Source organism: Halichoerus grypus, chromosome 12, assembly GCF_964656455.1.
Source record: "Halichoerus grypus chromosome 12, mHalGry1.hap1.1, whole genome shotgun sequence".
Lineage (NCBI taxonomy): Eukaryota > Metazoa > Chordata > Mammalia > Carnivora > Phocidae > Halichoerus > Halichoerus grypus.
Window position 1 is genome coordinate 586,584 of NC_135723.1, and position 16,021 is coordinate 602,604.

Below are 16,021 nucleotides of genomic sequence, written 5' to 3' on the forward strand. Positions count from 1 at the left end.
GGGATATTGGTTTGTAATTTTCTTTCATTTGTCTTTGCCATTCGTATCAAGGTAGTCCTAGCCTCATAAAATGAGCTGTTGTTGTTGTTTTTCCTTTTCTGCTTAATACTTTGAAAGAGATTTTAGAGCTGGTGTTAATTCTTCTTTAAGTATTTGGTAGAATTCTGCAACAAAACCATGTGGGTTTGGAGATTTCTTTTTCAGAAGCTTTTTATTTAGGAATTCAATGTCCTTAATAGTTGTAGAGCTATTGGGGCGCCTGGGTGACTCAGATGGTAAAGCATCTGCTTTCAGCTAAGATCATGATTCCAGGGTCCTGGTATCGAGCCCCACATTGGGCTCTTGGCTCAGCGGGGAGCCTGCTTCTCCCTTTCCTTCTGCCTCTACCGCTGCTCATGTTCTCTCTGTCTGTATGTCTTTCTCTCGAATGAATAAAATAAAATAAAATAAATCTTTAAAAAAAAATAGTTGCAGAACTATTGCAAATTATCTGTTTCATGCTGCGTGAGTAGTGGCAGTTCACATTGTTCTAGGAATGGTGTGTTTCATCTGAGTTGTCAAGTGTACATATATAGAGTTGTTCATAGTATTCCCTTAGTATCTTGTTGATATATGTGGGGTCTGTATTGCTATCCTGTTTTGTTCCTGATATTGGTAATTTGTGTCTTTGTTAGTGTTTTGTTTTGTTTTTTAAGATTTTACTTATTTGAGAGAGAGAGAGCATGTGTGCACAGAGGGAGAGTGAGAGGGAGAAGAAGACTCTCCGCTGAGTGGAGAGCCCGATGCAGGGCTCAAACCCAGGATCCCAGGATCATGACCCGAGCCAAAGGCAGACGCTTAACTGATTGAGCCACCCTGGCGCCCCTTTTCCTTTGTTAGTCTTGTTAGAGGTTTGTCAGTGTTACTGATCTTTTCAGAGAATCAGCTCCTTGTTTCGTTGACTTTTCTCTGTTGTTTTGCTGTTTTCAGTACAATTGATTTAAATAGATTTCTGCTCTTATCTTTATTATTTCCTTATTTCTACTTTCTATGTGGATTTTTCCCCCTCCTTTTCTAGGTTCTTGTGGTGGGAGTTTAGATTACTGATTTGAGATTTTTCCTCCTTTTTTTTTTTTTTTTAAGATTTTATTTATTTAGAGAGAGAGAGAGGGAGAGAGAGAGTGCACAGGAGGAGGGGCAGAGGGAGAGGGAGAATTCCAAGCAGACTCCATGCTGAGCACGGACCCTGATGCAGAGCCGATCTCACGACCCTGAGAGCAAGACCTGAGCTAAAACCAAGAGTCGGACACTTAACTGACAGAGCCACTCAGACACCCTGAGACTTTTCCTCTTTTGTAATGTGTGTGCTTACTGCTGTAAATTTTCCTCTGGGAAACTGCTTTAGCTGTCCCACAAAATTTGGTATTTCATATTTTCATTTTCATTCAGTTCCGTGTATTGATACTCTTTAATACTTCCTCTGTCATCCATGGATTATTTAGGAGTGTGTTGTTTCATTTCTAATAATTTGGAGAGTTTCCTTTTATCTGTTATTGATTTCTAGTCTCATTCCATTGTGGTTAGAGAATGCATTCTGTATGATTTCAGTTCCGCTAAATTTGTTGAGGATTTTTTATGGCCCAGTGAACTGTCTGTCTTGGCATATGTTCCATGGGCACTTGGGAAGTACGTGTATTCTGCTGTTGTCGGGCGAAGTGTTCTGTAAATGCCCATTAGATCCTATTGGTTGGTGGTTGTTGAGTCCTTCTATATCCTTGGCAATTTTCTGTTTTCCTTTTAAATGAATTATTGAGAGAGAAGAGTTGAAGTCTCCCAACTATATCTGTGGGTTTTTCTGTTTCTCCTTTCTTTCTTTTTTTTTTTCTTAAGGTTTTATTTATTTATTTGACAGAGATAGAGCCAGAGGGCACAAGCAGAGGGAATAGCAGAAGGAAAGGGAGAAGCAGGCTCCCCACTGAGCAGGAAGCCTGATGCAGGGCCCGATCCCAGGCCCCTGGGATCATGACCTGAGCCAAAGGCAGACACTTAACCATCTGAGCCACCCAGCCGCCTGTTTTTCTCCTTTCTGTCCTCAGTTTTTGGTTCACATTATTTGTAGGTCCATCATTGGGTTCATGCACAGTTGGGATTCCTCTGTCTTCTAGATGGATTGACCTATCATCATGTAATGCCCCTCTCTGTGTCTAGTAGTTTTCTTTGCTCTGATGTCTACTTTATCTGATAATAATGGAGCCACCTCTGCTTTTGATTGTGTTTACAAGTTATATCTTTTTCTATCCTTTTACTTCTAATCTGTCTATATCATTATATTTGAAGGGGTTTCTTGTAGACAGGCATATCGTCGGGTCTTTTTTTATTTTTTAATCCACTTTGTCAATCTCTGTCTTTTAGTTGGCATATTTAGATCATTTATATTTAATGTAATTATTAATATGCTGGGGCTTAAGTCTAACATCTTGTTCTTTATTTTCTGTTTGTTTTCTTTTTCATTTCTCTTCCCTCTTTTTCCTGACTTCAGATGGGTTTTTAAGCCTGTATTTTAGAATTCCAATATTTTTAGTCATATCTTTGTGTTTTTAGTAGTTGTTTTCAGGGTTTTTTGTGGCCGTCTGGGTATGATATTATATGTACACGGCTTATCACAATCTACTGGTGTCATTGTTTTATGAGTTCAAATGAAGTGTAGAAAGTGTACCTCCCTCTATATCGCTTTATCTTCTTCATTTAAAATCAAATTGTTTTAAATATTTTCTCTACATGTTTAGAACCACAACAGACAGTGTCATAAGTTTGGCCTCGACCATCAACCCTAAGTTAGAAGACCCAGGAGGAGAAGGGAAGTCTGCTTTATTAACCCGTACTTTTTTTTTTTAAAGATTTTATTTATTTGACAGAGAGACACAGCGAGAGAGGGAACACAAGCAGGGGGAGGAGCAGAGGGAGAAGCAGGCTTCCCGCTGAACAGGGAGCCTGATGTGGGGCTTGATCCCAGGACCCTGGGATCATGACCTGAGCTGAAGGCAGACACTTAACGACTGAGCCACCCAGGCACCCCTAACCCGTACTTTTTATTCCATGTTCTGTCTTCTTCCTAATGTCTAAGATCCCTTCTGATGTCACTTCCTTTCTCTGTAGAGAATTTTCTCTAGCCATTCCTGTAGGTGATAGACTGTCTTCATTCCCTGCAACTGAGAATGCTCCATTTCCCCTTCGTTCCTAAAGCATGCCGTTCCTGGACACGGGGCTCTGAAAAGTGTGTGCCCCTGTTCTGCCCCCCCCACCCCCCACTCCTGATGAGAAACCCTCTGCCTTCAAGTGGTTTTTTTCCCTCCTTTTACTCTGGCTGCTTTCAGGATTTTTTCTTTGTCTTTAATTTTGAGAAGTGTAATTATGCTGTTTTGGCGTGGTTGTATTTGGGTTTCTCCTGGGGGCTCACGCTGCTTCTTAGATCTGTGGGTTGAAGTCTCTGGCCATATTTGGGGCATTTCAGCCATTATTTTCCAGGTCTCTTTTTTCATCTTCCCTTCCCTCCTCCCCTTCTGGGATTCGTGGGCACAAACAAGAAGGCTTCTGTTTTATGTTACCTGTCCCCGAGGCTTTCTTCATTTCTCTCCGTTGTTCAGATTGGTTCATCTCTTTTGTTCTGTCTTCACGGTCCCTGGTCCTCTGCCCTCCAGCCCACCTGCCCAACTTTAATTCAGGTGATTGCATTTTGCAGTTTCAGACTTTCCCGTTTGGTCCTTTTCTGCATCTTCAGTTTTTGTAGATACTTGGCTTCCCACCGTCCCTGTCACGTTCTGAGTGCCCACTAAAGTCGTCTGAGGATGGCTCCTGGAGAGCCCCAAGCGGGTAGTTCCAGTGTCCGTCTAGGAGCTAGTGTCTGTTGGTTATCTTTCCCCATTCGGTCTAAGGGATTCTGGGTTCTTGTTGTGAGGGATTCTTTTCTTGAAACCAGGATGTTTGGGTATTATCAGACTTGGAATCGTACTCTGATCTCTGTTAAAGCAGGGCCCGTCTGAACACTGCCGTGGCAGGGAGGGGCCCCGGTCCCCACGGACCCTGCTGACGCCAGGATGGGGAAGTGGGCTGGTGCATCCTCTCTTGGAGGGAGCAAAGTCTGGGCTCCCTGGTGGGCCTTCTGTGAAACCCTGGGATGGAGCTGGACGTTGACATGCCTCGCAGCCTGCAGGGGTGTGGCTGGGCTGCAGTGTGTGCTGCATGTTTGGGTAGAATAGAGCGGTCATTGTCTGAGTTCTCCGCCCTGCTCAGCTGCCCCTCTCCTGACCCTTTAGAGAGAGCAGCTTTCATTGGGGCTTTTTTGGTCTGCATGTGGAGGAGTTCTCAGGTTGTTTGTTCTTTGCCCCAAGTTTGGGATGTGGGAGCCCAGAAGGAAATCTGGGGTCCTCACTGGCTGGTCAGCCGCCTTCTCCACCTTCTGGCTTTGTCTTATGTTTGTTTTACCTATGATGTCTGGGCTCTGTAGTTGCAGCTAGTGGGGAATAGATAGGAGTACGTCTGCTCCACCTTCCTGGAAGCGGTGTCCGAGAGTCAATTTCTTGTGTGACTGAAGAACATAGCAGCAGGGCTGGCCGTTTGGAGGCTCAGCAGGACCGCCCGGGAGTGGTCAGCACAGGGTGACGTAGCCGAGGAGCCGCCCTCGCACCAAGGCAGGGTCCTGCCAAGCTGAGGGTCTCTGGATCAGAGTGTTCTCGACAGGGTGTATACACCTGTCCTCAGCATCTAGGAAGAATGGCCCCCACATGATTCTGGCTGTCCTCCGTAAATACCACGAGCCAGGCGGTGATCGCCCGGAGCCTCAGCAGACCTCTGCGGTGGCCCGTCCCCATTCTGGGTAGAATAGCAGCAGGAAAGGGGCACGTGCGTTTCCCCAAGCCACTGCGGCCGTCACTGCCCCCATGTGAAAAAACTTTTGTTTCAAGAAAGCACGAAGGGTTTGGAAAACGTAGAATTTGCTTTTAAGACTTAAACAGTGTGTGCTGAGGTGTTAAATGCATGCAGGCTGTGGTCCCCACGGCAGCTTGGATGGGCACAGCAGGGCGTTCCTGGCCCCCGCGCGCCCAGGGAGTCAGCGCTAGGCTGGGGCCTGCACGTGGGCACTTCTTCAGCCCTCCCAGCGGTTCTGCCTGCGACGGTCGGAGGCCCCCTCCCGGCCATCCTGTGCTGTCGCTGCTCAGTTAGGCCGACACGAGGTCAAAGTGTGACCTCGCGCAGCCGGGTGTCCCGGGCCGTGGTGCGCTGGTGTCCCGCACGTTGGTGTGCCATGGCGCATCCGCCTCGCCCAGCCGGCATGAGCTCTCAGGGTCAGGGTCGGCGGGAGCCCAGTCTGCTGTGTCACCCGACAGTCCTCCAGCCTCTTCCCCGCGACGGTCACCGTGACGGGAAACAAGCCCGTCGTGCCCAACAGAGAGCCCTTCCTTCGCGTGTGTCAGTTCGAAATATGCTGTTAGAAGCGCCTTGCGTGGCGGGCGCTGCGGGAAATGCTGGTGACAAGTCAGTAGATCTGTGTTAGCGGGGGTCGGGGGGCCTGCCGAGTACGCCGTACAGGACGGGTGCAGACAGGCAGTTCGGAGCAGGGGGCAGCCGTCACCCCTGCCTCAGCGCCCCCAGCTCCTGTCCCCTCCTCACACGGGACGCGGGGCCCTTCCACACCAGTTCCTCAGTCGCTGCTTGAATCCCCTCCTTAACTACTTCTCATTTGCTTTCCGATTAACTTACCCAGTGCCTTTTCAAGTCAAAATTTGTGTTGCTGGGACCTTGAAAGACATTTATCTCTAGATTATGAAAAATTGGTGCACTGGACTAATACACGCATAATATGAATTTTATTCTTGTTTAGCTGTGATGCTAGTAATATTCTCAGCTTCTGTTTGTTGCTACAGTGTGTGTTTCTGGCTGTAAAATATTACTTATTTTTACGTATATCAGAGATTTTTATGATTTTTCCTCTTCTCTCTTCTCTCCTCCGGGGAGTCCCTTCCCCTTTCCATAAACTGTGGCCTCCGTGTGGCTGTGCCCGTCTCTCCTCACCCCTGCAGGGTTCTACGGCCTGGACGAGTCCGACCTGGACAAGGTCTTTCACCTGCCCACCACGACGTTCATCGGGGGGCAGGAGTCGGCTCTTCCCCTGCGGGAGATCATCCGGCGGCTGGAGGTAAGGGCACGTGGCGGCGTCCGCGGAAATCTCGTGCGCTTGCCCGAGACCTGTGTTGGCTGGAGGCCTCTCGACGGGCTGGTTATTTCTCTTGGTTCTCCGTTGTTTTAAAGTGGAAGAAAGAGGGGAGCTTTTTTGCTGTTTTATAGATAAAAATTCATGCTTTTCATTTTTACCATCAACCATAGAGGAGAACAAGCGTCTCTGTGCGTTTTGGTCTCCCTGGGAGCTTATTTCAGGTGTGGAGGTTCCCCGGAACCCGCTCCAGCCGCCGGGGACAAGGCGCCTTGGGCCGCGGCTAGAGCGGGGCTCCCCGGCCCAGACAGAAGTCTGTCTGCTCGCCCGCTCTTCTGCTCTTCTGCTCTTCTCCTCTGTCCCTTCTCCTTTCTGGACCTGGTTCGCGCGGAGCCTGCTGGGCCTGCCGCACACGCGCAGCAGCTACGTGGGGGCTGCGCTGCCCCCTGCCTGAGTCCAGGCCTCGTCCGTACGGGTGGGGGTCCGTGCCGACGCTGCCCAGTAGGACAGACGGAGGAAACAAGTACTCTGGACGGGGCTCCCCAGAGGCATCGTGCCGTCACCTGGGGCGCTGCCGGGCGCGCACGCTCGATCGTGGGGGCACCTGGCGTCCTTGGCGTGCCCTGGCTGCGTGACGCCCAGTAGCGGGGCTCTCCCCTCCGGGCACCGGCACTGCCGCTCACACCCCGATCCGTGACTCGGGCGTGGTGAGGGGACCCGCTCTAGTCAGCGGGGTCTGATCAGAATGCTCCCACTGCTGCTGCCACACGGGGCTGTGGTGGCCTGGGAAGGTCTGAGCGTCTGCTGCTGACGTGGTCTTTAACGTGCGACACGCGTCCTGTGGTGTCAGCATCTCAGCTCGGCCTTCATCACCTTCCCCAGGCTACTGGGAAAATGTGGACACTCGCTGACTTGGTGCCAACGTAGGGTGTGGACACTGGGAGGGGTGGGGAGGGGTGTGGGCGTCGGGGGGGGGGTGGGGAGGGGGGTGGGCGTGGGGGGGGGAGGGGTTTGGGCGTCGGGGGGGGTGGGGCGGGGTGTGGGCGTCGGGGAGGGGTGGGGCAGGGTGTGGGCGTCGGGGAGGGGAGGGGAGGGGTGTGGGTGTCGGGGAGGGGAGGGGCGGGGTGTGGGTGTCAGGGAGGGGAGGGGAGGGGTGTGGGCGTCGGGGAGGGGTGTGGGCGTGGGGGGGGTGGGGAGGGGGCAGGATGAGCCGGTGGACCGACCCAGGACCTGGGTCGTCCTTTTCCTCCGTTTGCACTCGCCTCACCGCTGACTGCAGCGTCTAGACCCGCCCTGTCCCGATGTGGCCGGCAGTTAGTTCTGGAAGCGTGCAGAATATCTGAGTGACTTAAGTATTGAAGAGAGAACGTGTTGATGCATTGACCAAATAGAGTCTGAGAGTTGATTCATCTCTGTTGGAAAAATTTAAATTTCCCCCGTGGTCATGTTCTGTTTCTCTGGGACATTTCTGACCTAGGGGTTCCCCTGGTCTGGACCCCAGAAATGGCACCCCTTGTAGACCAGTCCTCCTCCAGATGAGCCTGTCTGAACCTGTGTCCCGCCCGTGGGTGTCCCGGGCATCTGGGGCTGGTCTGTTTGTCTGGAAAGCAGAGGTTGGAGCAGTCTGCATGAGAGCTGGCGCGGCGCACCTGCCCCTCCTTCCCTTCCCCTACACGGTCTCCAGTGGGGAGCTCAGCCCTCCTCCCAAGCCAGAAACCTTGCGGGCATGCCGGCCCCTCCTCTGGGGGCACCTTCAGCACCTTCCCTCCCGCAGAGCGGAGTGGGGATGTGCAGAGCCCCGTGCTTGGCCTCCTCAGCCTTGAGTCCCCCATGGCCCTGAGCCCGGCGTTTGGAGGGCCAGAGCCCAGCGGCTCTCACTTTCAGCCCAGGAGTCGGGCTCTGGTTGTGGGACCTTGGCCATAGCTCCCCCTGACCCCAGGGCGCCCACATCCCAGCCTGTGTGCTGTGTGCACGGCTTCCAGGTCTTTGGGCAAAGTTGCTGACCGTAGTGTGTACATTCACACGTGTGTGCGCACCAGGTTGCTGGCGTGAGCCGCCGGGACCACAGGCCGGCCCGGGTCACCGGTGGCCTCTGAGAAGGTAGAGTGGGTGGGGCTTCAAAGCACCCTCACGCTGGCTCTCGCTGGACGGAGAAGCGAAGAACCAGCCCCTGGAAAGGCACGGCCTTTTCTCCTGGGGATTGAGCCAAGACCAGTAAAAACAACACGTGATGCAGGGCCCGGTAACCACGAGTCCAAGTTAATAGCTAGACTCACGCCCGTGGTGATGGAGACACCCTAGTTCCTGGACTTTCCACCTCGTCGTTTCCTTCCAGCTTTTAAGTTGTTCAAGTCAGGGAAATAGTGCCCCTGGGGTGCAAGGAGCCTTGTTCTCCTCCATCCCCACTTCTGTGTAGATCTCTCCTCCCTCCCTCCTTCTCCCTCCCTTCCCCTGTCCTCTCCCTTCGCCTCCCTCCCCCCTTCCCAAGTCCTCTCCCTTCCCCTCCCTCCCTCCCCTCTTCCCTCCTCCCCTCCCTCCCTTCCCCTGTCCTCTCCCTTCCCCTCCCTCCTCTTCCTTCCCTTCCTCCCTCACCCATCCTCTCCCCTCCCTGCCCACCCCCCTCCGTCCTCTTCCCCTCCCTTTGTCTGCTTCCCCCTCCATCTCTCCCCTTCCCCCTGCCCCTCCTCTCCCCTCATCCCCTCCCCTTCCCCTTCCTCATCCCCCCTCTCCCCTTCATCTCTCCTTCCCTCCCCTCCTCTCCTCCTTCTCCCCTCCCTCCCTCCCCATTCCCGTCCCTTCTCTCCCCCTGTCTCTCCTCCTCTCCTTCTTCGGTCCCTTCACCTCCCTCTGCTCTCCCCTCCATCTCACTCCCCTCTGACCTGGCCTTGCAGCTCAGATTTAGGCCCCAGGAAAATCTTTTTTAAGCTGATGGAGGAGGGTTCCTGTTAACAAGACACTCCGGTTGGTCTGAGTGACTTGTTCTGTGGCTCCGTGGATCTGGGACCATGAGGCTCAGGCAGAAGCAGGGGCTGTTGCAGACTCTGAAGCCAGGAAGTCAGCCTGGCCGGCCCCGCAGGCCCGTCCCCCAGCTTCTTGCTCCCGTTTGCCAGCTGAGATGTCATAGAAGCACCCGGGCCCTTCCCAGCTCCGCGTCCTCTGGGTCCTTCGGGGAGCCCCTCCTCTCCTGGCCGGGATGAGGGCGCGTCTGGTGCCTGGCGGTTAGTGTGAGCGCAGGCAGACCTTCCTCTGCTTCGTGATCGTGGAGCTACGTGCAGAGATGCCCACCCCCGCTCTGGAGGGCACACCCCGCCCTGCACCTTGCCAGCCGGCTCCATGTCTGTTGTGAAAACCAACGGAGCATGGACGGACCCTCTGAGCAGAGCCTGGCGGTCTGAGTGCTTGGACGGTGTGGCTGCCGGAGACGGTTTTGGGGTCTATAAAACCTCCGTATGCCACACCAGGGTGCTTCCTTCTTTAACTCTGGTGCTGACTTGGGGTTTGCTGTCACCCTGGACGGCTGGTGGGTGGAGGCAGAAGAGGGGCCCTGGTCACCTGCCTCAGGAAGCCACGGGCCCTCCTGTGGCCTTCCTGTCATCTCCCACTCCAGCTTCCTTTCCACTGAGCCTGTGCTTCCCACAGGGCACACGGCCTCCTTCCGAGCTGTAATGGGAGCGTCGTGGATGGGACACACCTGCTCTGTTCAGGGCCCCCTGTTTTGTAATGTGTGCAGTACACTTCTGTAGGACCCAGCCTTCCCAAGAGGGCTCACTTATTAAAAGAATTTAAAATCCAAACACCTGCGAATCTTAAGTGGCCACTGAGCTCTGGCACCCACCGGCAGCACAGTGCCTTTCTCGTGGCGCTGGCCACGGTCTAACCTTGAGGTCAGGGAAGCTGGCTTCCCAGAATCGTCCGTCCCCTGGCTGGTGCCTCCATCTTCCTGCCACAAAGGAAAGCGCCTTGGCCTCACGGTTCTTGCTGTCCCCTCCCTGCTCGCCGGGCTCCGTGTGACTCGCGGAAGCGTCTTGTGGGCCTGCTGGGAGTGAGGAGGCTACAGGCCCAGGCCTGGCACCAACCCCATCTCCGCCCCAGCTCCCAGCTGGCTCTGCTGCCTTTGAAAGGGAGGCCCCTGTTCCCAGCAGCTCTCTGGCTGGCTAGGCGGTCGATCCCCCGGGGTGAGCAGCGCTTGATGGGGGTGTGTGTGTCTGAACAGATGGCCTACTGCCGGCACATCGGGGTGGAGTTCATGTTCATCAACGACCTGGAGCAGTGCCAATGGATCCGGCAGAAGTTCGAGACGCCCGGGGTCATGCAGTTCACCAGCGAGGAGAAGCGGACCCTGCTGGCCAGGCTCGTGCGGTCCACCAGGTGCGGGCTGTGCGGGGATGGGGGCAGGGCTGGGCACCGTGCTGGGCCATCCCCGCGGGAGTGTGGGATGCACAGCCCTGGCAGTGGCGCTGGCCCATGTGACCTGGTGGTCCCTGGCCAGGTTTGAGGATTTCCTGCAGCGCAAGTGGTCGTCGGAGAAGCGCTTCGGTCTGGAAGGGTGCGAGGTGCTGATCCCCGCGCTCAAGACCATCATCGACAAGTCCAGTGAGAACGGGGTGGACTACGTGATCATGGGGATGCCCCACAGGTACGCGCCCGCCGCCCTGGTGACCGTCCCCACAGGCCCCACCACCACCCCGTGGGGCCCCAGCCAAGGGGGTGAGGGGAGCCGAGGCTGAGGGCAGAGCACTCCCCACGGGCCTATTTTCCACCTGCCCTCCTCGCACCGCCGTGGCCTCGGGCTCACCCCCCTCTGTGTCCCAGGGGGCGGCTCAACGTGCTTGCCAACGTCATCAGGAAGGAGCTGGAACAGATTTTCTGTCAGTTCGATTCCAAGCTGGAAGCCGCTGATGAGGTGAGGCACCTGGTTTCTTCTCGAGAAACCCACCCGAGACCCTCAGCTCCACTTGTCGCTCAGGACAGCTGTGCCCTCAGCAGGCCGGGGGCCTCCACACTGTCACGCAGGTCGTGGCCACCGGGTCACAGTCCTCCCGCTGGGGGCAGGGCCCTTCTCCCGGGGCCATGGATGGGAGCCATCTGGGGGAAAACCTTCCCACGCCTGCAGGAATGGGGGTTCTGGGAGTAGAAATGGCACAGAGCAGAGGGGTCATGAAGCCTGAGCATCTCCCTCCCTCCGAGGATAAAGCCCCGTGTTTGTGTGTCAGGGTTCTGGGGACGTGAAGTACCACCTGGGGATGTACCACCGGCGGATCAACCGCGTGACCGACAGGAACATCACCCTGTCACTGGTGGCGAACCCTTCCCACCTTGAGGCCGCCGACCCCGTGGTGATGGGCAAGACGAAGGCGGAGCAGTTCTACTGCGGGGACACGGAGGGGAAGAAGGTAAGGTCGCGGGGGCCGGCCAGGGCAGCCCTGAGGCCACAGTGTGCGGGACGGGCTCCGAGCCCCAGTCACGTCTTCCACCTCGGGGTTGTGGAATTGAACAAAGTATTCTGAACAGACTTGGGCGGAATCCTAGACAGTGACCCAGTCGCGCCTCCAGAGGTGCTCCCTCCCAGGTCGTGAGCTCCAGAGCCGGGCAGGGGGTGGGCTCCTCCCGTCATCACACCTGTGGTGAAGCCAGGCTTGCAGATAAGAACCTTCTCTGAAGGTGAAAGACGGGGGTGAGGTGCAGGTAGATTGGGGTGCTGGGGGCAGAGTGGGCTGCTGGCCTGGGGGTGCCCTTAGAGGAGGCAGACTCTCTAGAGGTGGAGCCAAGTGTTAGCCTATTTGAAGTTCTGTAATTCGAAGTACCGTGGGTCTGCTAGTTCTGCGCTCGGAGAGTGACCCGGGAAACTGCCGTTAGCGGCAGGGGGTCTGCGGTGATGGGTCTGGGCCAGGCGTGGCGTCGGGGCCGGACGTGTTTCCTGCACTGATGGGTACCGCCGCCCTCGCAGAGAAAGGGCCTGGCCCACGGGGAGCGGGGAGCCTGTCAGGATGTGAAGGTCATGGTCCAGGTGGAGGGGGGCCTCCCGGGCAGGCCCTGGGAGCAGCAACGACACGGTGGCTGCAGGGGGTGGTGGTGGTCACCAGGGCCTCTAGCGCTCCCGTCGTCCTCGGCTAGGACACGGCCTCTGGAGCCAGGTTGGGGAACGAGGTTGCAGTAAAGTCTGTGCGATGTCCTCATTTGTAAGTGAGACAAAAAGCCCCTTGACTAGTGCTCACTCGGAGTGCTGGACACGTCCTGGAAGGCAACGAGTCACTAGGTAAAAGCCGAAGGACGTCGAGCACGCTCCAGGTGATGGCAGCCGTCAGTCCCACCATGAGACAGGAGGCCAGGACAGGCTGGTTAGCCCCACGTGCTCACCAGGCACTCATTTTCGGGAGGGTTCTTTCCTGGTGCGCAAAGCCCACCCCTCGAGCACCCACCTCCGTGTAGGAGCCACTCCGACCCTCGCCCGCCCCCAGCCATGGATCCAGACCCCACAGTCCTTCATGCCTGTTCTCCTTGCTGCTTGTCCAGAACCCCCAGCAATTAGCTGATTTCTGTTAAACTGAAAACTGAGAGAGCTAGCGTCTGTTATGTGACCTTCCACATTTCAGAAAACTTACCTACCCTCTGTACACGGGACCAGGGTTGTTCTGTGACCTGGGAGAAGACAGGGCCTGACCCAGTTGGGCCCCGGGGTGTTTGTGGGGAAGCGACCCCCAGTGCAGGAGGGCGGCTCGCTCACTAGGGTGCCATCAGACGCAAGGAGCGGCGGGCCCCATGGTGTCCGCACCGAGCACTGCGCTGAGGGAGCCTCGGGGACGGCCGTGCAGCTGGGCGAGGGCCCCAGTGTGGCTTCCCCAGGAGGTCCAGATGGGAGGCTCCCCAAAGCGCCCGACAGTGGGAGGCCGAGCATGTGCGGAGAAGGCCCTGGCAGGACTCCCCGTGGCCTTCCTACCTGCCCTTCCAAGGAGGCCCTTGCATAAACCTGTCCCAGTGAGCATCCCTGCGGCCAGAGGCAGGACACGAGGGTTCCATTTTGTCCCCGGAAAGGACACGGGAAACCCTCCCCTCCTGGCAGGGGGCACACGAGGGCTTCCGGGAGCAGGGGCAGCGGGAGCAGTGTCTCGTGGTGCGGGAGGTGTCCGTGGATGCGGAGGCAGGACGGCGCTGAACAGTCGGGTTGCACGCGGCAGCATCGCGTCCTCCTGTGCGACGCAGATGCTGAGCAACGCCTGTGTGCGCAGGCCGGTCCCCCGGGGGCCACCGTCCAGACGACACGGGGGCCCCACGCCGATTGTGGGGCGATGGGAGCCGCCCAGTGTGGTAGAAGTCAGCTACGGCCGACTGAATAGAATAGGAACCGTGAGCGCACATGAATGCAAATAAAAGGCAAGAAGGGGAGGCTCTTGCAGATTCCTGTAGGAGGGACACCTGGCAGCACCCAGGAGAGGCTGCTGCTGCCGCCGGGCGGGGGCTGGTGAGGAGCAGGACCCAGAGGTTCTCATGACCGAGGGGGAACAGTGAGGGGGAGGGAGACGCTGTCCAGGAGCACCGGGACGCCCGCCGGCGTGGGGCAGGCCAGCTGGGGCGTCTCCCGGTGTGGAGTGCGCCGTTCATGGGGGTGGTCACGATGGCCTGTCTGGGCCGTGGAGACAGGAGAGGCACTGGGCTGCCCCCCGCCCCGGGCAGAGCCCGGCCAGCGTTGCCCTCCTGCCGGGAGGGTCCCACGGGCCGTGCCCAGCGTGGCGTCCGTGGGCTCTGTAGCAGACGGTGGCTGAGTGGCGGGTGTGCCGATGGCGCAAGGCAGGGCCCGGGCGGGGTCTGGGGGCTCATGTGTTCTCCTGCCACTTTGGTGTTTGTTTTGTTTTGTTTTTTAAGATTTTATTTATTTATTTGCCAGAGAGAGAGCACAAGTAGGCAGAGAGGCAGACAGAAGGAGAGGGAGAAGCAGGCTTCCCGCAGAGCAGGGAGCCCAATGCGGGGCTCGATCCCAGGGCCCCGGGACCATGACCTGAGCCGAAGGCAGACGCTTCACCGAATGAGCCACCCAGGCGCCCCTCCTGCCACTTTGTTTTTGTTTCTAAGTTTGAAATTATCTCAAAATGCATTATTTTTGGAAAAGCAGATTGTGACTCAGTCTCTGGTGTGGCCTGTGGCTGTTTTGCATTTGGGGTCTCCTTTGCATGTCTGCAGGTCATGTCCATCCTTCTGCACGGAGACGCCGCCTTTGCCGGCCAGGGCATCGTGTATGAGACCTTCCACCTGAGCGACCTGCCCTCCTACACGACTCACGGCACCGTCCACGTGGTCGTCAACAACCAGGTAACCGGGCCCCGGGACCACGGAGGCCATAGGCCTCCTCCTCAGGGCTCTGTGCTCACAGCCGTCTGACGTAGAGTGACATGTCTCAGTTATTTAGGACGGTTCTCTGATTATAAAGATATGTCTTTTATAAAAGATGTGGACAACGTGGGAAACGTTTTTTAAAAAAGGAGAGATTTTGGTGATGTCATTTAAGACAGGGACATTACCTTGGAATATTTTCTTCCAGCTCCACAAGCATATAGATGGCTGTTCTTACTGAAGAAGTTGAGGTTTTATACACGGTGTTCTACTCATTTCTTACTCATCTCATTATTATCTCATGTCCTTATATACTCTTAAACTATTAATTTTAAAGATTTTATTTTTTTTTCCTTTATCTGAGAAAAAGAGAGCGCACGCGTGTGTACAAGCGGGGGGCGGGGGAGCAGGGAGCCTGATGCAGGACTCAATCCCAGGACCCCGGGATCATGACCTGAGCCGAAGGCAGACGCCTCACTGAGCCACCCAGGCGCCCCTTAAGATACTAATTTTAATGGAAATATCTGTCATAGGTTGCTTCATAAAACATGTTGTCACGTTGTGAGACTTACGGGAAGGTAACCTCTTTGGGATCCTGATAGGCTGCCGGACACCTGCAACATTTTGTCCTAGGGAACAGAAAGGACAGGCTCTAGTCCCGGGAAAAGGCCTGACCAGATTCTCAGCCCAGTCTCGGGAGGCGTCCGGCAGCACTCAGTGGGACACGGGAATTAGATGAGCTTTTTATTGCTGTCCTTTCCGTATGGTAGAGTCCAGCCGTGCCGGTGCGCGCTCCTCCGGGCCAGGACAGGTGCCGCGGGCACACGCTGTCCTCTCCCTGCCCGCCGCCACCGTGGCCGGTGAACGGAGACCTGCAGTGCTGGCCGCGCCCCCCCAGCGAGACCGCTCCACGTGCACCCGTGTTCATGGGCGTCGGTTCCTCCGGCCTCTGCGTGGTTCTCAGTGGTATAGTCCATCGCCACGGTGGGTAGGAATTTGGATCGTTCCCAGCTTGGCGGTGAGGACTGAAGTCACTGTAGAGGTTCACAGACAGATTTCGGCATGCACGTCAGTTTCTCACTCCGTGAGATTACCGAATACACGATAACTGGGGGACTGTACCCAGAACGCCCGCGCCGCCTGCAGCGAATGAGGTCGCCGGCCTTCCTGGCCTGGGTGTTGTCAGACCTGCCGGCCTGCAGGATAGCACGTGACTCGCTCTTCCTTCTCCTGAAGGCTAAAGACGGGGGCGTCCTCTACGGAAGGGCGCTCTGGGGAGGCTGCTGCTTTTATTGCTAAAACTCGAGAGTTCCTTATACCTTCTGGATGCAGATCCCTTATAGCAAAGATGTGTTTGCAAAGGTTTCCTCCCATTCTGTGGCTTATCTTCGTTCTCCTACCATTATCTTTCACAGACCAGGAATTTTTTATGCTGGTGAAGTCCAATTTATGATTTTATTGCTTTTGCGGATCATGTTTTTGATGCCAGGTCTAAGGAAAGTTTGTCTG

General features: G+C 55.8%; 1 protein-coding gene across 6 annotated transcripts in view; it reads left to right on the forward strand.

The window, feature by feature from the left end:
* The window catches only part of OGDH (oxoglutarate dehydrogenase), a 70,693-nt gene that overhangs the window by 37,697 nt on the left and 16,975 nt on the right, over positions 1-16,021 (forward strand). For all 6 annotated transcript variants that reach the window (XM_036085227.2, XM_078059889.1, XM_078059890.1 and 3 more), the window contains 6 exons: positions 6,057-6,172; positions 10,401-10,555; positions 10,677-10,823; positions 11,000-11,090; positions 11,401-11,580; positions 14,363-14,491. In XM_036085227.2, the coding sequence (XP_035941120.2) occupies positions 6,057-6,172; positions 10,401-10,555; positions 10,677-10,823; positions 11,000-11,090; positions 11,401-11,580; positions 14,363-14,491 (818 nt within the window). The remainder of the gene's footprint in view (positions 1-6,056; positions 6,173-10,400; positions 10,556-10,676; positions 10,824-10,999; positions 11,091-11,400; positions 11,581-14,362; positions 14,492-16,021) is intronic.